General features: G+C 41.9%; 2 protein-coding genes across 2 annotated transcripts in view; one reads left to right on the top strand and one right to left on the bottom strand.

The window, feature by feature from the left end:
• The window catches only part of LOC128686256 (uncharacterized), a 58164-nt gene extending 49239 nt beyond the window's left edge, over nt 1-8925 (bottom strand). The window contains exon 1 of the mRNA XM_070085739.1: nt 8645-8925. Within this exon, the coding sequence (XP_069941840.1) occupies nt 8645-8906 (262 nt within the window). The 5' untranslated portion in view covers nt 8907-8925. The remainder of the gene's footprint in view (nt 1-8644) is intronic.
• Nucleotides 8926-21391: 12466 nt separating this feature from the next.
• Nucleotides 21392-22953, top strand: part of HBS1 (translation elongation factor EF-1alpha (GTPase) HBS1) — a 37110-nt gene continuing 35548 nt past the window's right edge. Inside the window, exon 1 of the mRNA XM_070085734.1 lies at nt 21392-21546. Within this exon, the coding sequence (XP_069941835.1) occupies nt 21504-21546 (43 nt within the window). The 5' untranslated portion in view covers nt 21392-21503. The remainder of the gene's footprint in view (nt 21547-22953) is intronic.

Genomic DNA, 22953 nt, shown 5'->3' with positions numbered 1-22953 from the left:
ATGTAGTGTAGCGTAGTGTAGTGTAATGTAGTGTAGCGTAGTGTAGTGTAGTGTAATGTAGTGTAGCGTAGTGTAGTGTAATGTAGTGTAGCGTAGTGTAGTGTAGTGTAATGTAGTGTAGCGTAGTGTAGTGTAGTGTAATGTAGTGTATCGTAGTGTAGTGTAGTGTAATGTAGTGTAGCGTAGTGTAGTGTAGTGTAATGTAGTGTAGCGTAGTGTAGTGTAATGTAGTGTAGCAAAGTGTAGTGTAGTGTAATGTAGTGTAGCGTAGTGTAGTGTAGTGTAATGTAGTGTAGCGTAGTGTAGTGTAGTGTAATGTAGTGTAGCATAGTGTAGTGTTGTGTAATGTAGTGTAGCATAGTGTAGTGTAATGTAGTGTAGCGTAGTGTAGTGTAGTGTAATGTAGTGTAGCATAGTGTAGTGTAATGTAGTGTAGCGTAGTGTAGTGTAATGTAGTGTAGCATAGTGTAGTGTAGTGTAATGTAGTGTAGCGTAGTGTAGTGTAGTGTAATGTAGTGTAGCATAGTGTAGTGTAGTGTAATGTAGTGTAGCATAGTGTAGTGTAGTGTAATGTAGTGTAGCATAGTGTAGTGTAGTGTAATGTAGTGTAGCGTAGTGTAGTGTAGTGTAATGTAGTGTAGCATAGTGTAGTGTAGTATAGTGTAGTTTAGTGCAGGGTAGTGTAGCGAGTGTAGTGTAATGTAGCATAGTGTAGTGTAGTATAGTGTAGTGTAGTATAGTGTAGTGTAGTATAGTGTAAGTATACGATGACGACAGTATAGTGTAGTGTAATGTAGCGTAATGTTGTGTAGTGTAGGGAAGCATAGTGTAGTATAGTGTAGTGTAGTGTAGCGTAATGTTGTGTAGTGTAGGGAAGCATAGTGTAGTATAGTGTAGTGTAGTGTAGCGTAATGTTGTGTAGTGTAGGGAAGCATAGTGTAGTATAGTGTAGTGTAGTGTAGCGTAATGTTGTGTAGTGTAGGGAAGCATAGTGTAGTATAGTGTAGTGTAGTGTAGCGTAATGTTGTGTAGTGTAGGGAAGCATAGTGTAGTATAGTGTAGTGTAGTGTAGCGTAATGTTGTGTAGTGTAGGGAAGCATAGTGTAGTATAGTGTAGTGTAGTGTAGCGTAATGTTGTGTAGTGTAGGGAAGCATAGTGTAGTATAGTGTAGTGTAGTGTAGCGTAATGTTGTGTAGTGTAGGGAAGCATAGTGTAGTGTAATATGGTGTAGTGTAGCATAGTGTAGTATAGTGTAGTGTAGTGTAGTGTAGCGTAGTTTAGTGTAATGTATTGTACCGTAGTGCAGTGTAGTGTAGTGTAGTGCAATGTAGTGTAGTGTAGCGTAGTTTAGTGTAGTGTAGTGTAATGTAATGTAGCATATAATGTAGCGTAGTGCAGTGTAGTGTAGCACAGCGTACCTGGAGTTTACCTGGCGAGGGTTTGGGGGGTCAACGCCCCCGCGGCTCGGTCTGAGACCAGGCCTCGTCGTGGATCAGGGTCTGAGCAACCAGGCTGTTACTGCTGGCCACGCACAAACTGACGTACGAACCACAGCCCGGTTGGTCAGGTACTGACTTTAGGTGCCTTTCCAGCGCCTTCTTGAAGACAGCCAGGGGTCTATTGGTAATCCCCCTTATGTATGCTGGGAGGCAGTTGAACAGTCTTGGGCCCCTGACACTTACTGTGTTGTCTCTCAGTGTACTCGTGGTGCCCCTGCTTTTCAGTGGGGGAATGTTGCATCTCCTGCCGAGTCTTTTGCTTTCATAGGGAGTGATTTTCCTGTGCAAGTTTGGTACTAATCCCTCCAGGATTTTCCAAGTGTATATTATTATGTATCTCTCTCGCCTGTACTCCAGGGAATACAGATCAAGGGCCTTCAACCGTTCTCAGTAATTTAGGTGCCTTAATATATTTACATGTGCAGTGAAAGGTCTTTGTACACTCTCCAAGACAGCAATTTCGCCTGCCTTGAAAGGGGCAGTTAGTGTACAGCAGTATGCCAACCTAGAGAGAACAAGCGATTTGAAGAGAATGATCATGGGCTTGGTGTCCCTAGTTTTGAAGATTTTCAATATCCATCCTATCATTTTCCTTGCAAATGCGGTAGATACATTGTTGTGGTCTTTGAAGGCGAGATCCTCTGACATTATCACTCCCAGGTCTTTCACATTACTTTCTCGCTCTATTGTATGATTAGAATTTGTCATATACCCTGATTCAGTTTTAATTTCCTCAAGTTTTCCATATTTGAGTAGTTGAAACTGCTCTTCATTGAAATTCATATTGTTTTGAGTGGCCCATTTGAAGATTTGGTTTATGTCCACTTGGAGTCTTGCGGTGTCTTCGATGGAGGTCACTGTCATGGCAATCCAGGTGTCGTCCTGCATAACACCTGGATTACATCTGTCTATGTCACATATGAGAATGAGGAATAGAATGGGAGCAAGTACTGTGCCTTGTGGAACAGAGCTTTTCACCGTAGCTGCCTCAGACTTTATTCTGTTTACTACTACTCTTTGTGTTCTATTTGTCAGGAAGTTATAGATCCACCTACCAACTTTTCCTGTTATTCCTTTATCACGTATTTTATGCACTATTAAATCATGGTCACACTTGTCGAAAGCTTTTGCAAAGTCTGTGTTCACTACATCTGTATTTTGTTTATCCTCTACGGCATCCAGGACCTTGTCATTGTGATCCAGTAGCTGGGACAGGCAGGAGCGACCTGCTCTATACCCGTGTTGCCCTGGGTTGTGTAACTGATGGGTATCTAGGTGATTGGCGATCTTACTTCTTAGAACTCTTTCAAATATTTTTATGAAATGGGATGTTAGTGCTATCGGTCTGTAGTTCTTTGCAACTGCTTCACTGCCACCTTTGTAGAGTGGGGCTATGTCTGTTGTTTTTAGTGTGTGTGGGATGACCCCTGTGTCCATGCTCCCTCTCCATAGAATGCTGAAGGCACGCGACAGGAGCTTTTTTGCAGTTCTTGATGAACACGGAGTTCCATGAGTCTGGGCCTGGGGCAGAGTGCATGGCCATGTCATTTATTGCCTATCCATAGTGCAGTGTAGTGTAGCTTAGTGTAATGTAACGTAGTGTAGCAGTGCAGTGTAGCAAAGTGTAGTGTAATGTAGTTATTATCATCAAAAAGACATAGTGTAGCATATTGTAGTGTACCATAGTGTAGTGTACCATAGTGTAGTGTACCATAGTGTAGTGTACCATAGTGTTTACCTGGAGAGAGTTCCGGGGGTCAACGCCCCCGCGGCCCGGTCTGTGACCAGGCCTCATGGTGGATCAGAGCCTGATCAACCAGGCTGTTACTGCTGGCTGCACGCAATCCAACGTACGAGCCACAGCCCGGCTGGTCAGGTACCGACTTTAGGTGCATGTCCAGTGCCTGCTAGGAGATAGCCAGGGGTCTATTGGTAATCCCCCTTATGTATGCTGGGAGGCAGTTGAACAGTTTTAGGCCCCTGACACTTGTGTTGTCTCTTAACGTGCTAGTGACACCCCTGCTTTTCATTGGGGGGATGTTGCATCGTCTGCCGAGTCTTTTACTTTCGTAGAGAGTGATTTTCGTGAGCAAGTTCGGTATTAGCCCCTCTAGGATTTTCCAGGTGTATATAATCATGTATCTCTCCCGCCTGCGTTCCAGGGAATACAGGTTCAGGAACCTCAAGCGCTCCCAGTAATTGAGGTGTTTTATCTCCGTTATGCGCGCCGTGAAGGTTCTCTGTACATTTTCTAGGTCAGCAATTTCACCTGCCTTGAAAGGTGCTGTTAGTGTGCAGCAATATTCCAGTCTAGATAGAACAAGTGACCTGAAGAGTGTCATCATGGGCTTGGCATCCCTAGTTTTGAAGGTTCTCATTATCCAGTGTATCATATTTCTAGCAGATGCGATTGATACAATGTTTATGGTCCTTGAAGGTGAGATCCTCCGACAAGATCACTCACAAGTCTTTGACGTTAGTTTTTCGCTCTATTTTGTGGCTGAAATTTGTTTTATACTCTGATGAAGTTTTAATTTCCTCATGCTTACCATATCGGAGTAATTGAAATTTCTCATCGTTGAACTTCATACTGTTTTCTGCAGCCCATTGAAAGATTTGGTTGATGTCCGCCTGGAGCATTAAAGTGTCTGCAATGGAAGACACTGTCATGCAGATTCGGGTGTCGTCTGCAAAGGAAGACACGGTGCTGTGGTTGACATCCTTGTCTATGTCAGTTATGAGGATGAGAAACAAGATGGGAGCGAGTAGCGAGTACTGTGCCTTGCGGAACAGAGCTTTTCACCGTAGCCGCCTCAGACTTTACATTGTTGACTACTACTCTTTATGTTCTGTTTGTGAGGAAATTATAGATCCATCTACCACTTTTCATGTTATTCCTTTGACACGCATTTTGTGCGCTATTACGCCACGGTCACACTTGTCGAAGGCTTTTGCAAAGTCTGTGTATATTAAAACTGTATTCTTTTTGTCTTCTAGTGCATCTAGGACCTTGTAGTGATCCAGTAGTTGGGACAGTCAGGAGCGACCTACTCTAAACCCATGTTGCCCTGGGTTGTGTAACTGATGGGTATCTAGATGGGTAGCGATCTTCTTAGGACCCTTTCAAAGAATTTTATGATATGGGATGTTAGTGCTATCTGTCTGTAGTTCTTTGCTATTGCTTTATTGCCACCTTTGTGGAGTTGGGCTATGTCTGTTGTTTTTAGTAACTGTAGTGTCCATGCTCCCTCTCCATAGGGTGTTAAAAGCACGTGATAGGGGCTTCTTGCAGTTCTTGATGAACACTGAGTTCCATGAGTCTGGACCTGGGGCAGAGTGGATGGGCATGTCACTTATCGCCTGTTCGAAGTCATTTGGAGTCAGGATAACATCAGATAGGCTTGTGTTTACCAAATTCTGTGGCTCTCTCATAAAAAAATTCATTTAGATCTTCGACTCTCAGTCTGGTTAGCGGCTTGCTAAAAACTGAGTCATATTGAGCATAGTGTAGTGTAATGTAGCATAGTGTAGTGTAGCATAGTACAGTGCAGTGTAGCATAGTGCAGTGTAGTGCAATGTTGCAAAGTGCAGTGTTATGTATTGTAGTATGCCGCAGTGTAGTGTAGCATAGTGCAGTGTAGTGTAGCACAATGTAGTGTAGTGCAGTGTAATGTACAGCGTAGCATAGTGCAGTGAAGTGTAGCAAAGTGTAGCATAATGTAGTGCAGTGTAGTATAGTGTAACGTAGTGCAGTGTAGCGTAGTGTATTCTACTGTAGCTTAGTGCAGTGTAACATAGTGCAGTGCAGTGCAGTGGAGTGTAGTGCAGTGTAGCGTAATGCAGTGTAGTGTAGTGTAGCATATTATAGTGGTGGTGTAGCATAATGTAGTGTAGCGTAGTGCAGAGTAGCTATTACGAACACAGGTAATGTTGGCCTGTGACCTGGTGGTCGTAATGAGTTGGAGCAAAACAAACTCAGCAGTAATATCTAGCTCGTATTTTCCTTCACCAAATATATATAGCTATGTGCAGAATGTACAGGAATTGAATATAAGTGTACCACACGGTGATAAAGGCAAAGACAAAAGCCTGAGAGAGAGAGCACGTCACATCAGCATTTGGCGGGCTCGTCTATGATTGGTCACTGAACCTGGTTTGCTGGTGGGAGCCAGCCTATATGGGAGTGTGTACATACGTCGAATAAAGTGCAACGTACTTTTTGCATGCCACAGTAGCATAATGGATAGTAGTGTAATGCAGTGTACTGTTTACCTGGAGTTTACCGCGGGGGTCAACGCCCCCGCGGCCCGGTCTGTGACCAGGCCTCCTGGTGGATCAGCGCCTGATCAACCAGGCTGTTGCTGCTGGCTGCACGCAAACCAACGTACGAGCCACAGCCCGGCTGATCAGGAACTGACTTTAGGTGCTTGACCAGTGCCAGCTTGAAGACTGCCAGGGGTCTGTTGGTAATCCCCCTTATGTGTGCTGGGAGGCAGTTGAACAGTCTCGGGCCCCTGACACTTATTGTATGGTCTCTTAACGTGCTAGTGACACCCCTGCTTTTCATTGGGGGGATGGTGCATCGTCTGCCAAGTCTTTTGCTTTCGTAGTGAGTGATTTTCGTGTGCAAGTTCGGTACTATTCCCTCTAGGATTTTCCAGGTGTATATAATCATGTATCTCTCCCTCCTGCGTTCCAGGGAATACAGGTTTAGGAACCTCAAGCGCTCCCAATAATTGAGGTGTTTTATCTCCGTTATGCACGCCGTGAAAGTTCTCTGTACATTTTTTAGGTCGGCAATTTCACCTGCCTTGAAAGGTGCTGTTAGTGTGCAGCAATATTCCAGCCTAGATAGAACAAGTGACCTGAAGAGTGTCATCATGGGCTTGGCCTCCCTAGTTTTGAAGGTTCTCATTATCCATCCTGTCATTTTTCTAGCAGATGCGATTGATACAATGTTATGGTCCTTGAAGGTGAGATCCTCCGACATGATCACTCCCAGGTCTTTGACGTTGGTGTTTCGCTCTATTTTGTGGCCAGAATTTGTTTTGTACTCTGATGAAGATTTAATTTCCTCATGTTTACCATATCTGAGTAATTGAAATTTCTCATCGTTGAACTTCATATTGTTTTCTGCAGCCCACTGAAAGATTTGGTTGATGTCCGCCTGGAGCTTTGCAGTGTCTGCAATGGAAGACACTGTCATGCAGATTCGGGTGTCATCTGCAAAGGAAGACACGGTGCTGTGGCTGACATCCTTGTCTATGTCGGATATGAGGATGAGGAACAAGATGGGAGCGAGTAGTGTAGAGTAATGTAGTGTAGCATAGTGTAGTACAGTGTAATGTAGTGTTAAGTCTGCATGTCACCTGGTCAAGGATTCCATAATCCCAAAAACAATAAAAGTAAACTCAGTGTGTATACTCATCGAGATATACATTTGTCGGGTATATATAAAGAACCTTGAAGGGATTTCCTGTCTCACCGTAGGTAAACTAGGTCATGCACTTGTGTTTAAAAACTGACGTGTGCGAAACATATGTATATTCGTTATTTATATTGGTTAAGTATATTTGAAGAGTGTGTTTGTTAAATGTATTTGATATGTATATTTACCCAAAATACAGCGCATCCTATAAGCTTTGTGATTGTTGTATATTTTATAAATGCAGTAATTAAAAATAATCTAAATCCATTTTTTTTCGGGGGGGGGGGGGGGGGATGAGAAGAGTAATATATAAAGAACTTCGTGTGAACCTTAAAACTTAGTTGCCCATGTGTGTGTGTGTGTGTGTGTGTGTGTGTGTGTGTGTGTGTGTGTGTGTGTGTGTGTGTGTGTGTGTGTGTGTGTGTGTGTGTGTGTGTGTGTGTGTGACTCAACAATCAATATTTACACCAATAACTCACTACAGTTGTGACCGGGTGTGGAAGTGTGAATTGCTCATTACACTATAATTTGTTCATGATTGTAGCCATGTATAAACGTAAGTAACCATTATTACAGAATTCATTACCTTTGTAACTTGTGAGTTCATTACCTTTGTACCTAGTTCAGCTATCAAAACTTTGGGGGCCCAGTCCCTGGACCCATTACGTACCTCTGTAATCTGTAAATACCTTTGTAACTTGTCATGATTGTAACCAGACCTACCTGGAGTTCATTACCTTTGTAAATTGGGAGTTCATTACCTTTGTAAATTGTGAGTTCATTACCTCTGTAACTTGCTCAGCTATCAAAACTTTGGAGTCCAGTCCCTGGACCAATTATGTACCTCTGTAATCTTTTGACTACCGCCCACAGGATGGGTATGGGGTGCATAATAAACATATTAAACTAACCATTCAGGGAGGCAAATGATGCCTTGATCCAAGGAATTGGAGCTGCCATATCTTTAACTTCACCGAGTCACATCTGATTATCTCTCCCATTCCCAAGGAGATGTATGAAGTCCCAGTGGGTTTAGCACTTTCCAATGGATATAGGGAAAATGAGATGGGCAGAGTACAAATGTATATACAAATACAGCAATATTATTTATACTGGGTTTATCTACCAGGTATACTAATATACCTCCCCCGGTACACTGCTGTACATCCTAACTGTACACCTTCAATGAGATGAGAACAAAGGAGTAGAGTTTTCTCCCTGTTCTCAGTTATCTCTCAACTTTGTTACTTCTGTCAATGGTAGGTTAAGTATAGGTGTTGTTGTGACAGTCACTCTGAAACTATACTTACCAAAATGACTTTAAAAGTTGCATAAGGTTTTTCAACACGGTATCCAGTGTTGCAAAACCAGAACCAAACTAAGCGAATAAACCTGACTAGTGAGGACGTAACGATATACTCACTGCAGGTGGAAAAACACGTATTGCAGACCAACATTATATCTGGACCGCTATTCTAATTACGTTTTACGTTTGTAAGCTTGTTACCATAGTTACTAGGCACACTTCACTTTGCTCATGAAATCATACCCCTCAAGGGAGGTTCCTTGACGCTGGTGAGGGGCTCTTGATCTAGGAAATTGGATCTGTGCTCCAGTTCCTTGAATTAAGCCTGAATACCTTCCACTCACTACAGGCGCTGTATAATCCTACGGGTTTTGCGCTTCCCCATGATTATAATAATCACGATATCATACCTCTGATGGTTGATCCCATGATAAAGACGGCGACACTCGCAATGACTGAACCCAACACACGTGGTAGTTTTTTCCAGTACTTATCCAGAGTGTCACTATATCTCTCCGTCCAAGTGACAGCCAATGGGTCACCCTCAATCCTGGAGACTCCGATTGGTACTTTCTTACTGGAGTTTTCGCTGAGCTCCATATTTGTGTCTTTTAAGAGTGCTGCTCGAGTTCTTGAGGAAGCCAGAAAATAGAATGGTGGGTGCGCGAGCATCGGAGTGACCTGCACCGGCTGGAAGTTGACACTAGAATGAGTGTATCCTTCTCTACCATGCCACACTGATGGTGAACAGAGAGTGGTTTTTGGACGTGATGTACTGTTGCAAGGTAACACATAGTTTTTTCTTCATTTTTGAAATACTAGACGTATACAGGGGAAATTCATATAACCTGTAGTTAGCAGCGGTCGCAATATAAACAACGAGAAGCAAATATTACTCCAGTAAAAGAGACTTTCCACCAGCAACCTTCACCAGCCAACTATAGTGATAACATAGCATTTGTTGTGGTGGAGACGGAAAAAAATCGAGAAAAGCTAAATACAGTGATCTATAAATCCTTCAGGCTGTAAATAACCTGGAGTTTACTTGGAGAGAGTTCCGGGGGTCAACGCCCCCGCGGCCCGGACTGTGACCAGGCCTCATAGAGGATCAGAGCCTGATCAACCAGGCTGTTACTGCTGGCTGCACGCAATCCAACGTACGAGCCACAGCCCGGCTGGTCAGGTACCGACTTTAGGTGCTTGTCCAGTGCCTGCTTGAAGACAGCCAGGGGTCTATTGGTAATCCCCCTTATGTATGCTGGGAGGCAGTTGAACAGTCTTAGGCCCCTGACACTTATTGTGCTAGTGACACCCCTGCTTTTCATTGGGGGGATGTTGCATCGTCTTCCAAGTCTTTTGCTTTCGTAGAGAGTGATTTTCGTGTGCAAGTTCGGTATTAGTCCCTCTAGGATTTTCCAGGTGTATATAATCATGTATCTCTCCCGCCTGCGTTCCAGGGAGTACAGGTTCAGGAACTTCAAGCGCTCCCAGTAACTGAGGTGTTTTATCTCCGTTATGCGCGCCGTGAAGGTTCTCTGTACATTTTCTAGGTTAGCAATTTCGCCTGCCTTGAAAGGTGCTGTTAGTGTGCAGCAATATTCCAGCCTAGATAGAACAAGCGACCTGAAGAGTGTCATCATGGGCTTGGCATCCCTAGTTTTGAAGGTTCTCATTATCCATCCTGTCATTTTTCTAGCAGATGCGATTGATACAATGTTACGGTCCTTGAACGTGAGATCCTCCGACATGATCACTCCCATGTCTTTGACGTTAGTTTTTCGCTCTATTTTGTTGCTGGAATTTGTTTTATACTCTGATGAAGTTTTAATTTCCTCATGTTTACCATACGAAGTAATTGAAATTTCTCATCGTTGAACTTCATATTGTTTTCTGCAGCCCATTGAAAGATTTGGTTGATGTCCGCCTGGAGCCTTGCAGTGTCTGCAATGGAAGACACTGTCATGCAGATTCGGGTGTCATCTGCAAAGGAAGACACGGTGCTGTGGCTGACATCCTTGTCTATGTCAGGTATGAGGATGAGAAACAAGATGGGAGCGAGTACTGTGCCTTGCGGAACACAGCTTTTCACCGTAGCTGCCTCAGACTTTACTCTGTTGACTACTACTCTTTGTGCTTTTTGTGAGGAAATTATAGATCCATTTACCAACTTTTCCTGTTATTCCTTTGGCACGCATTTTGTGCGCTATTTCGCCATGGTCACACTTGTCGAAGGCTTTTGCAAAGTCTGTGTATATTACATCTGCATTCTTTTTGTCTTCTAGTGCATCTAGGACCTTGTTGTAGTTGAATTTTGTGCAGAGATTTCAAAGCTCGTAGGTGCGTGAGTTCTCGTCTGAGCTGCCTCCTGGCAATTTCACCTGCCTTGAAAGGTGCTGTTAGTGTGCAGCAATATTCCAGCCTAGATAGAACAAGTGACCTGAAGAGTGTCATCATGGGCTTGGCCTCCCTAGTTTTGAAGGTTCTCATTATCCATCCTGTCATTTTTCTAGCAGATGCGATTGATACAATGTTATGGTCCTTGAAGGTGAGATCCTCCGACATGATCACTCCCAGGTCTTTGACGTTGGTGTTTCGCTCTATTTTGTGGCCAGAATTTGTTTTGTACTCTGATGAAGATTTAATTTCCTCGTGTTTACCATATCTGAGTAATTGAAATTTCTCATCGTTGAACTTCATATTGTTTTCTGCAGCCCACTGAAAGATTTGTCCCATCTGTTTTTCCAGATATCCCAGCCTAGAGAGAACAAGCGATTTGAAGAGAATCATCATGGGCTTGGCATCCCTAGTTTTGAAGGTTCTCACTATCCATCCTTTCATTTTCTTAGCAGATGTGATAGAAACATTGTTGAGCTCCTTGAAAGTGAGATCCTCTGACATTATCACTAACAGGTCATTCACATTAGTTTTTAGCTCTATTGTGTGATTGGAATTTGTTTCATACTTCGATACGGTTTTAATTTCCTAGAGTTTTCCACATCGGAGTTACTGAAATTTCTCTTCATTGAACTTCATGTTGTTTTTCGTGGCCCGTTTAAAGATTTGGTTGATGTCCGTTTGGAGTATTGAGTCACCACCCTGGGTTCCTGCTGCCACGTGCTAATAGATCAGACGCTGTCACCTATTTTTCACCAGTAACATGCATGCTCTCTCCGCTGTATATTACTGTGCTCTCACATTCTCTTGTGACGGTGGGAGTGGCCAAGGTCTCAGAACCCTTCCCCCCCCCCAGCCAAAAAAAATGTCCAAAGTATCCTTTCATCCTTAAGTCACTGTATGAGAAATCTTTCGTAGAATATAAATAGAATGAGAGGAGATATCATAAGGCATGCCAGTGGAAGACAGGCATAAATAAAGGCTATATAAGGATTGTGGAAAGTATTTAATTTTCCGAAGCTGTAGTGCCTAATAGGTGTTTAATGTGTTAATGTTGGTCAAACAATGTATTTGAAAATGGAAGAGAACCAACAGGTGGAACCTCTGTGCCTACGCCGATGGGCAGAGGGGAGGTCTTGACGGAGCATACGGAGTCTCGTTGGGGATATAGGGCAGGGAGAGTGTGCTAGTTAACTGGAACCAGGAAATTGGCGGCTCTGACGGTCGAAACGTGATTAGTGGTCCCACTTCATAATAGGAAGTGTCGTAACTGTTCCTAATGAAGAGTGAAGGAACGTAATTTGCGGGACCACTATAAGCAGGTGGTAAAATTAGTAAATAGTGAGGGACGCCAAGCGGGTCCGACGGGGCATGCCATGACGAGTGTTCGGGAGGAAGATTACCAACTATTTAATCGACGCTCATCGAGCTCAGATCTTAATGGAGCGACCTCTAATGTGTGTAAAATTCACGAGACATTAAGTCGTCTTGTGAATTGTAGTGAAATCAGTGATAATAACACTAAGTTAAGAAATGGTTGAAGTGATATGAGCCGCCATTCCTCGAGTGAGTGAGCACATATTAACCTCGTGATTCCGGTCCCGGGGATCGTGGAGGTTTTACGGAGTCACGGCTCCTAAACCGGGACATACCAACAGATACCTCGTCCTGCTGGAAAAAGAACCGTATCGGTGTAGCAGGACATCGAAATGAGATGGTGGATGGAGGAAATAAGGAGCATCAACCACCCACAGTTAAGTAACCTATCTAGTTATAGCAAACTGATACTGGCCATTTAGGTATGTTATAATGATAGGTTGTGGGTGATCCAGTTACATCAAGTGACCACCAGAGAAAATCTCGTAAGTGGTAGTTTCGTTATGTTCACATGTAACCCCATCCCACCTTTTCTAATCGGTGCAATTTATACATGCAGTCCACAAGTTATTTGTAACGCTATACCCATTGGTGTTACCCAACCTTAAACTACGGTACTGGTCTAGGTTAGATGTGGTTAGATAAGGAATATCCACTAGGAATTTTTATTGACCTAAGAAAAGCTTTTGACACAGTAGACCACGACATCCTACTCCACAAACTTGACCATTACGGTATAAGAGGCCATGCGCTTGCTTATTTCAAATCTTACCTTACTAATAGGTATCAGTATGTCACCATTAAAGACACAGCATCAACAACACGGCCACTTGATACTGGAGTTCCGCAGGGAAGTGTCCTTGGTCCCCTGCTCTTCCTCATACACATCAATGATCTTCCAAACGTATCCCAACACCTGAAACCCATTCTCTTTGCTGACGACACGACTTGTGTCATCTCTCACCCTAATCTTGCCACCCTCAACACCATTGTTAACGAGGAGCTTATCAAAATATCGACTTGGATGACACCCAATAAACTTACGCTTAACACTGACAAAACCTACTATATTATGTTTGGTAGCAGAGCAGGAGATGCACAAATTAACATTAAGATCGACAACACTCTAATTACCAGACATAATGAGGGCAAATTCCTAGGCCTATACCTTGACAACAACCTGAATTTCAGCACCCATATCCAACACATAACCAAAAAAATATCCAAAACGGTTGGGATCCTCTCCAAGATACGATACTACGTGCCACAAAATACCCTTCTCACACTATACCACTCACATATTTATCCATACCTCACCTATGCTATTTGTGCTTGGGGATCAACTGCAGCAACACACCTAAAGCCAATAATAACCCAACAAAAAGCTGCAATAAGAATAATCACTAAATCCCATCCCTGGCAACACACCCCCCCCCCACTCTTCATAGATCTAAACTTACTCCCTGTTCAGTACATCCACACTTACTACTGTGCAATTTACATCTACAGGACCTTAAACTCCAATATCAACCTTGACCTAAAACGCTTTCTTGATAGTTGTGACAGAACCCACAGGCATAACACTAGACACAAACATCTCTACGACATTCCCTGTGTCTGACTAAACCTTTACAAAAATTCAATGTATGTCAAAGACCCTAAAATCTGGAACACCCTACCTGAGAACTCTAGAACTGCAGACACATTCATCACCTTCAAAACTACCATTAGAAAACATCTTATCTCCCTGATACACCCCATCAACTAACTACACGAATACCACCTGGCGGTTCACACTTACACTCACTCACCCATTTGACCATAAACAGAAACATTAATCTCAATCTTAAAATAACGAATCCTGTGATACTCCAATACTGAAACTATGTACTGTGCCAAAACAAAAGCATTCACATTGCTAAACTCACAAACTAGTATTTAGTCACTTAGCCATAATACCAACTTACCTCATAATTTGTAATATTTTAAAATTAAGAATTAAACTAAGTCTGCCAGAAATGCCTAGCCATGCTAGGTGTTCTAGTGGTACACTCTGTAATCATTATTTAACTAAATGTAAACCACACAATAACCAAATTATGTAAACTCAGCGTTGTAATCCTTATAGAGAATAAACTTTGAATTGAATTGAATTGAATTGAATTTGTGTGGTCGCAGGAGCCACCTGCAGCGACCAGGGGTGGCTTAAGTTTTCTCGCACTTCTACACGGGGTAACTACTGCAAACAATGTATGGTTGTCACCTCCCATGAGATTACTTCTATGAATGTAATGTTGAGGTACATGCAAGTGATTTAATTTCCACAAGGATATCTAGTCAAGAGAGAATTCGAAAAGATGGATTTAAAGTGAATAAATCTAGATTTATGAAGGTATAAATTTATTGGTTCCGCAATACAGTTAGTGATGATCGGATCACTCTACATGCCGTTCCTAGCTCCGACTAACCCATACGAAGTCTCCCTTATTATCAATGCACTAAAAAACAAGGCAGGAGATTTAAGTACCTTACCACCCTTTATATACAAAAAAGTGTCACAAGTGCTATCTCCAATCATTGCAACACTCTTTAACAAATCCATTGAATCCTCCACCTTCCCTACAATACTCAAAATAGCAAGGGTCACCCCGATCCACAAAGGAGGAGACCAAACAGAGTTGAATAACTATAGGCCAATATCCAACTTACACCCTCTCTCAAAAATCTTCGAAAAATTAATTCATAAACGAATCTACTCCTACCTTATCTCCCAAAACATACTCAACCCCTGCCAATTTGGATTCAGGCCTAATAAAAATACTAATGATGCTATTATACACATGCTAGAACATATATACACTGCAATAGAGAAAAAAGAAGTCCCACTGGGGATCTTCATTGACTTACGTAAAGCTTTTGATACAGTTGACCATGACTTGCTCCACGTAAAATTGTCACACTATGGTATAAGAGGGCACTCCCTCAACTACCTCAAGTCATACCTCGGCAACAGAAGCCAATATGTGTACGCAAATGGGGCAAACTCTTCTGCGCAACCAATTACAGTTGGTGTCCCACAGGGAAGTGTCCTTGGCCCTCTTCTCTTTCTCCTATACATAAATGACTTTCCAAATGCTTCGCAATTACTCAAACCCACACTATTTGCAGATGACACTACATACGTCTTCTCTCACCCGAGCCCAGTCACACTAGCCAATACTGTAAATACCGAATTACAGAAAATATCTACCTGGATGAGGACTAACAAACTTACACTAAACATTGACAAAACGTACTTCATTCAGTTTGGTAACAGAGCTACAGATGTCCCTCTTAACATAATGATAAACGGATCACCTATCACAAAGCTAACAGAGGGAAAATTCTTAGGAATCCACCTTGATAATAGACTCAAATTTCATACACATATACAACAAATTTCTAAGAAAATTTCCAAGACTGTAGGCATACTATCGAAGATACGGTACTATGTTCCACAGTCAGCCCTCCTGGCCCTATATCACTCTTATTTACCCCTATCTCACCTATGGAATTTGTGCATGGGGCTCAACAACAATTAACCATCTCAGACCACTAATTACCCAACAAAAGGCTGCAGTTAGAATGATAACAAATTCTCACTACAGGCAGCACACTCCACCAATATTCAATACACTAAACCTACTCACCATACAAAACATCCATACTTATTACTGCACCTATTACATACATAGAACACTTAACTCTGATATTAACCCTCCCCTCAAACATCTCCTTGCCAACCTCAACAGAACACATGACCATAACACAAGGCACAGATCACTCTTTGATGTTCCTCGTGTCCATCTCACACAATGCAAAAACTCAATGCACATAAAAGGCCCTAAAATCTGGAATTCATTACCTGTAAATATAAAAGAAACACTACCTGTTTATAAATTCAAGTCTCTACTCAAAGATCACTTACTCACCCAAAACCAAATAAATACTGAATAACTGAACCTTATAAATTGTATATCTTAAATGTTTCTCACAATTATATCACATAAATGTTAAACCTAAAACCGAATCTAACTTTATTATTTTTTAAATACACTACCTAACAGAATCCTTCATATGACTGAATGCAACCATATGACCTGTCTTTGTAATACTCACTTGTGCTTTATAGTAATCTGTTTACATTAATGTTTTATCACTGATTTCATCATTGCTTAGTTAATCTTAAGTTAATTTTAAGCCAGCCCGTAATGCTATGCATAGTATAAGTGGCTTTGGCATGCTGCTCTTATCTGTATTTTTTTTGTACCTCTGTATGTGTGCTCAAATTGATAATAAATAAATAAATAAATAAATAAATAAATAAACTTGATAACACACATATAGTCATTAAGGGTTATTAGTAATAATACTAATACTACTACTGGAAATTTTTTTAGGGTGCTTACCTGTATGTACCTCAACATTATATACATACAAGTAATCTCATTGGGAGACAACCATATTGTTTACCGTAGTCACCCCGTGTAGACATGTGAGAAAACTTAACCACCTCTGGTCACTACAGGTGGCCCCTCGACCCTCACAATCTTGTCCACATCTATCCGAGACCAGTATAAATTGGGTAGCACCCTCAAGCACGGCGCTATTAATTAATTGTGGACTGTATAAATTATATTAGTTTAACTGAATGAAGGGGGGGGGGGTAGGATACACATGGATACATCCATCAAGGAAAAACATTTGTACATAATCCCACCGCTTACCAGATATTCCCTGGTGGTCACTTGATGTGGCTGGATCACCCTTAACCTATCCAATTAAAACATACCTAACTGGCCAGTATCAGTCTGTTATAACTAGAAGGGTTACTTAACTGGGGGTGATTGATGCTCCTTATTTCCACCATTCACCATCTCATTTCGACGTCCCGCCACACCGACAAGGTTCTTATTCCAGCAGAACGAGGTATCCGTTGGTTTGTCCCGGTTTAGAAGTCGTGATACCATAAAACTTCACTATCCTCGATACGATAATCACGCGTTCACTCGGAGCAGGGCGCTCTATTTCACATCCCGCATTCTCTTAACTTAATGTTATTATCACTGATTACATTACCATTCACAAGACGATTTAACGTCTCATAATTATTATACACATTAGAGGTCACTCCATTAAGATCTGAGGCCGATGAGTAAGGATTAACTCACGGGTATTTCCCCTGGACACACACCATGGCGTCGCACCAGTCAGCACCGGTCCTATCATTATTCACTAATTTTACCATTTTATTACGGTGGTCCCGCAAATCACGTTCCCTCACTCTTCACTAGGGACAGTCACGACACTTCCTATTATGAAATGAGGCCTATGTTAATTCTTAGGCCGCCGTGAACGCCCGTTTCCTCATCCCCGGTTTTCACAGCCTCCTCACCCATTCAAAACACTGCCGCCACCCCCATGGCCCGAGTCGACCTATACCCCCGCACATCCGCGCATGCGCAAAGGGAACTCTTGGTTCTATCCTATTGTCAAATACATTTTTGACTCATATCGACACATTAAACACCTATTAGGCGCTATAGCTTCGGAAAATCAAAAATTTTCCACAATCTTTATTTCTACAAGTACATGTACAAGGTACACAGGCCTAGCTGACAACAAGGACATACTACTGTACTGAAAGTCGCTTGTTATGCTCTCAGAGCATTTCGGGCAAATTAGGTCAGTTTTGTCCAAGGAAGCGACCCACACCAGTCGACTAACACCCAGGTATCCATTTTACTGATGGGGAACATAGACAACCGGTGTAAGGAAACACGCCCAGTGTTTCTAACCTCACCGGGAATCGAACCACAAAACTGCGCCATGTGAAGGGAGAGCTTTAGCCACCAGGTCATGGGGTACTTGCTGTCAAAACGAGCTTAATAACCTTCATACAGCTAATGTTGATTTAATAATCCATTTGCTTTCAAAATAGGATTAATTTCTACCTAATAAACTGTTACAGATTTGGACATTTATTTATGAAATTTGTGTTAATAAATATTTAACATTTATCAAATATCAATCTTTTTATTTTTTCTATTAATTATAGATCCAGTACTGGCCCCCTACTTAAGCAAGATTGGCCCTACACAGATGACAGCAAGGAAATGAGTGAGCTACTCAAGTCCCAATATGACTCAGTTTTTAGCAAGCCTCTAACCAGACTGAGAGTCGAAGATCTAAATGAATTTTTTATGAGAGAGCCACAGAATTTGGTAAACACAAGCCTATCCGATGTTATCCTGACGCCAGATGACTTCGAACAGGCGATAAATGACATGCCCATCCACTCTGCCCCAGGGCCAGGCTCATGGAACTTAGTGTTCATCAAGAACTGCAAGAAACCCCTACCACGTGTTTTTAACATCCTATGGAGAGGGAACATGGACACTGGGGTCGTCCCACAGTTAATAAAAACAACATAGCCCCACTCCACAAAGGGGGCAGTAAAGCAATAGCAAAGAACTAAAGACCGATAGCACTAACATCCCATATCATAAAAATCTTTGAAAGGGTCCTAAGAAGCAAGATCACCACCCATCTAGATACCCATCAATTACACAACCCAGGGCAACATGGGTTTAGAGCAGGTCGCTCCTGACTGTCCCAACTACTGGATCACTACGACAAGGTCATAGATGCACTAGAAGACAAAAAGAATGCAGATGTAATATTCGCAGACTTTGCAAAAGCCTTCGACAAGTGTGACCGTGGCGTAATAGCGCACAAAATGCGTACTGAAGGAATAACAGGAAAAGTTTGTAGATGGATCTATAATTTCCTCACAAACAGAACACAAAGAGTAGTCAACAGAGTAAAGTCTGAGGTGGCTACGGTGAAAAGCTCTGTTCCGCAAGGCACAGTACTCGCTACTCGCTCCCATCTTGTTTCTCATCCTCATACCTGACATAGACAAAAATGTCAGCCACATCACCGTGTCTTCCTTTGCAGATGACACCCGAATCTGCATGAAAGTGTCTTCCATTGCAGACACTGCAAAGCTCCAGGCGGACATCAACCAAATCTTTCAATGGGCTGCAGAAAACAATATGAAGTTCAACGATGAGAAATTTCAATTACTCCGATATGGTAAACATGAGGAAATTAAAACTTCATCAGAGTATAAAACAAATTTCAGCCACAAAATAGAGCGATAAACTAACGTCAAAGACTTGTGAGTGATCATGTCGAAGGATCTCACGTTCAAGGACCATAAGATTGTATCAATCGCATCTGCTAGAAAAATGACAGGATGCGTAATGAGAATCTTCAGAACTAGGGATGCCAAGCCCATGATGACACTCTTCAGGTCGTTTGTTCTATCTAGGCTGGAATATTGCTGCACACTAACAACACCTTTCAAGGCAGGTGAAATTGCTGACCTAGAAAATGTACAGAGAACCTTCACGGCACTCATAACGGAGATAAAACACCTCAATTACTGGGAGCGCTTAAAGTTCCTGAACCTGTACTCCCTGGAACTCAGGCGGGAGAGATACACGATTATATACACCTGGAAAATCCTAGAGGGACTAATACCAAACTTGCACACGAAAATCACTCACTACGAAAGCAAAAGACTTGGCAGACGATGCAACATCCCCCCAATGAAAAGCAGGGGTGTCACTAGCACGTTAAGAGACAACACAAGTGTCAGGGACCCAAGACTGTTCAACTGCCTCCCAGCATACATAAGGGGGATTAACAATAGACCCCTGGCTGTCTTCAAGCAGGCACTTGGCATGCACCTAAAGTCGGTACCTGACCAGCCGGGCTGTGGCTCGTACGTTGGATTGCGTGCAGCCAGCAGTAACAGCCTGGTTGATCAGGCCCTGATCCACCATGAGGCCTGGTCACAGACCGGGCCGCGGGAGCGTTGACCCTCGGAACTCTCTCCAGGTATACCAGGGATCTTAGTCTATATTTACCGAGAAGTCTTATATTTTCTTACTGGACTATTAAATCAGCTTAACTAGCGACGAAGTCAAATACAGTGACAAGTTGGATGTGTATTACGAGTCATTACAATTATTTGTTGGTGATATCTGGATATCTCGCAAAGTTAAGTAAGTTTTTTTTTGCCAGAGGGTATACAATTGTTGCAAAATTATGTATACAGCTTTGACAAAGTGACAAAAGACACGTGGACAGTTAAGAACTACGCATTTGAATGATAATATTTATTGTAGAAATCTTACATCATCTCCAGGTTGGGATCCTCTCCAAGATACGATACGACGTGCCGCAAAATGCCCTTCTCACACTATACCACTCACTTATTTATCCATACCTCACCTATGCTATTTGTGCTTGGGGATCAACTGCAGCAACACACCTAAAGCCAATAATAACCCAACAAAAAGCTGCAGTAAGAATAATCACTAAATCCCATCCCTGGCAACACCCCCCCCCCACTCTTCATAGATCTAAACTTACTCCCTGTTCAGTACATCCACACTTACTACTGTGCAATCTACATCTACATGACCTTAAACTCCAATATCAACCTTGACCTAAAACGCTTTCTTGATAGTTGTGACAGAACCCACAGGCATAACACCAGACACAAACATCTCTACGACATTCCCCGTGTCCGACTAAACCTTTACAAAAATTCAATGTATGTCAAAGGCCCTAAAATCTAGAACACCCTACCTGAGAACTCTAGAACTGCAGACACATTCATCACCTTCAAAACTACCATTAGAAAACATCTTATCTCCCTGATACACCCCATCAACTAACTACACGAATACCACCTGGCGGTTCACACTTACACTCACTCACCCATTTGACCATAAACAGAAATATTAATCTCAATCTTAAAATAATGAATCCTGTGATACTCCAATACTGAAACTATGTACTGTGCCAAAACAAAAGCATTCACATTGCTAAACTCACAAACTAGTATTTAGTCACTTAGCCATAATACCAACTTACCTCATAATTTGTAATATTTTAAAATTAAGAATTAAACTAAGTCTGCCCGAAATGCCTAGCCATGCTAGGTGTTCTAGTGGTACACTCTGTAATTATTATTTAACTATATGTAAACCACACAATAACCAAATTCTGTAAACTCAGCATTGTAATTCTTATAGAGAATAAACTTTGAGGTAATATAAATCTCAAAATTCCCGGGAAAACTGCTCTGCCATCTTTATTTTGCTTCTTGTCGTGTGTCCCCGCATGGGTAGTTTGTCATTGGCTTTGGCTCTATTATTTTTATTTTGCTAGCGTAATATTAAACACAGTGACCCTTACCTAACACGAAAATTATCATATAATTTTTGAAACATGTTCAATGCATTCGACTCTAAATATATTTATTGCAATATGCTCAATTTCGGTAGAAAGTATATGCCAGAAGTTGAGACAACTCCAACATGGTCTGTGGCACTCGCAACGGAATTTCATTGACGCATATTTTGATATTCCTTTTACAAGATGTCGCGGCATAGAGACGTTAGGAAGTTAGATTACGACGAAGGTAAATAATTTTCAGCATTGACTTAAAGTTCCGTGGAATATATAGTGTTTTCCAGCCGTAAGAGTCTGGTCTTGATCTTGAGGTCTAGACAATTCAGTGTCCTGTCTTAGGTCAGTTTCCTGGGCTCTGATAAAGGACAAAGTAAAGCTATAATAGAGCTTTTTGTTATAAAAGTATTAAAATCACAGCCTTCCATGTGTTGTGCCTGTTGTAAAGCAACGATTTTTTATTTTTTTTTTAGATTAGCTTTATACTGGTATGTACGTTATATTTAGAATTGGACAGTATTGAATAGTTATTATAGATACATAGTGACGGTATATGATGGCTTAACCAAAGATAGTATCATACTTTCTCAAAAAGATTTAATTATATCACAGTAACTTAGTATGGGGGAGCGAAATAGGTGTCCAAAAATGTCTAGTTTACCTGGAGAGAGTTCCGGGGGTCAACGCCCCCGCGGCCCGGTCTGTGACCAGGCCTCATGGTGGATCAGAGCCTGATCAACCAGGCTGTTACTGCTGCCTGCACGCAATCCAACATACGAACCACAGCCCGGCTGTTCAGGTACCGACTTTAGGTGCTTGTCCAGTGCCAGCTTGAAGACTGCCAGGGGTCTATTGGTAATCCCCCTTATGTATGCTGGGAGGCAATTGAACAGTCTCGGGCCCCTGACACTTATTGTATTGTCTCATAACGTGCTAGTGACACCCCTGCTTTTCATTGGGGGGATGTTGCATCATCTGCCGAGTCTTTTGCTTTCGTAGCGAGTGATTTTCGTGTGCAAGTTTGGTACTAGTCCCTCTAGGATTTTCCAGGTGTATATAATCATGTATCTCTCCCTCCTGCATTCCAGGGAGTGAGTAAATTTGAATAATGTTAACAATAGCAAAAAAAAAAAAACACTACATTAGCTTGTACAAAATACACACTGTTTACTTGTATAGTGAAGTCAAGTTAATGGACTAATGGGAAGGGGCAGGGGGGAAGGGTGGCCTATAATGGCAGTTGTGAAGGATAGAGAAAAGATTGTGGTCAGTGTTTATATACTGGTGTGCTTTTATTATGTAAATTCTCCAGTATTAAGTACATTGTGCAACAGAGATATTTAGTGTTTATGGGAAAAGACCTAACAATGTTACCCAGCCTAATCTAACTAACAGTTTTATGGCTGGTTTTGGTTAGGTTAGGTATCTACATATGTCATTCTTACTTTGCCTGTTATCAGCAAAATAAAAAAAAAATTACACAGCAGGCAACTAAATTTCCCATGGAATGGGCAGCATGAATGTTATTTATAATGCAGAGTAGAAGATTTTTGTCCCTGGGAAAAAACGTAATGATGACCGAGATTGTTTTGCCACGATAGCAACACTAAAGTATTCTATTACCAATGGATTTTGTCCG

The sequence above is a fragment of the Cherax quadricarinatus genome, chromosome 17 (genome assembly GCF_038502225.1).
Source record: "Cherax quadricarinatus isolate ZL_2023a chromosome 17, ASM3850222v1, whole genome shotgun sequence".
Lineage (NCBI taxonomy): Eukaryota > Metazoa > Arthropoda > Malacostraca > Decapoda > Parastacidae > Cherax > Cherax quadricarinatus.
Note: the sequence above shows the minus strand (reverse complement) of the source record. Positions and strands in the feature narration are given on the sequence as shown.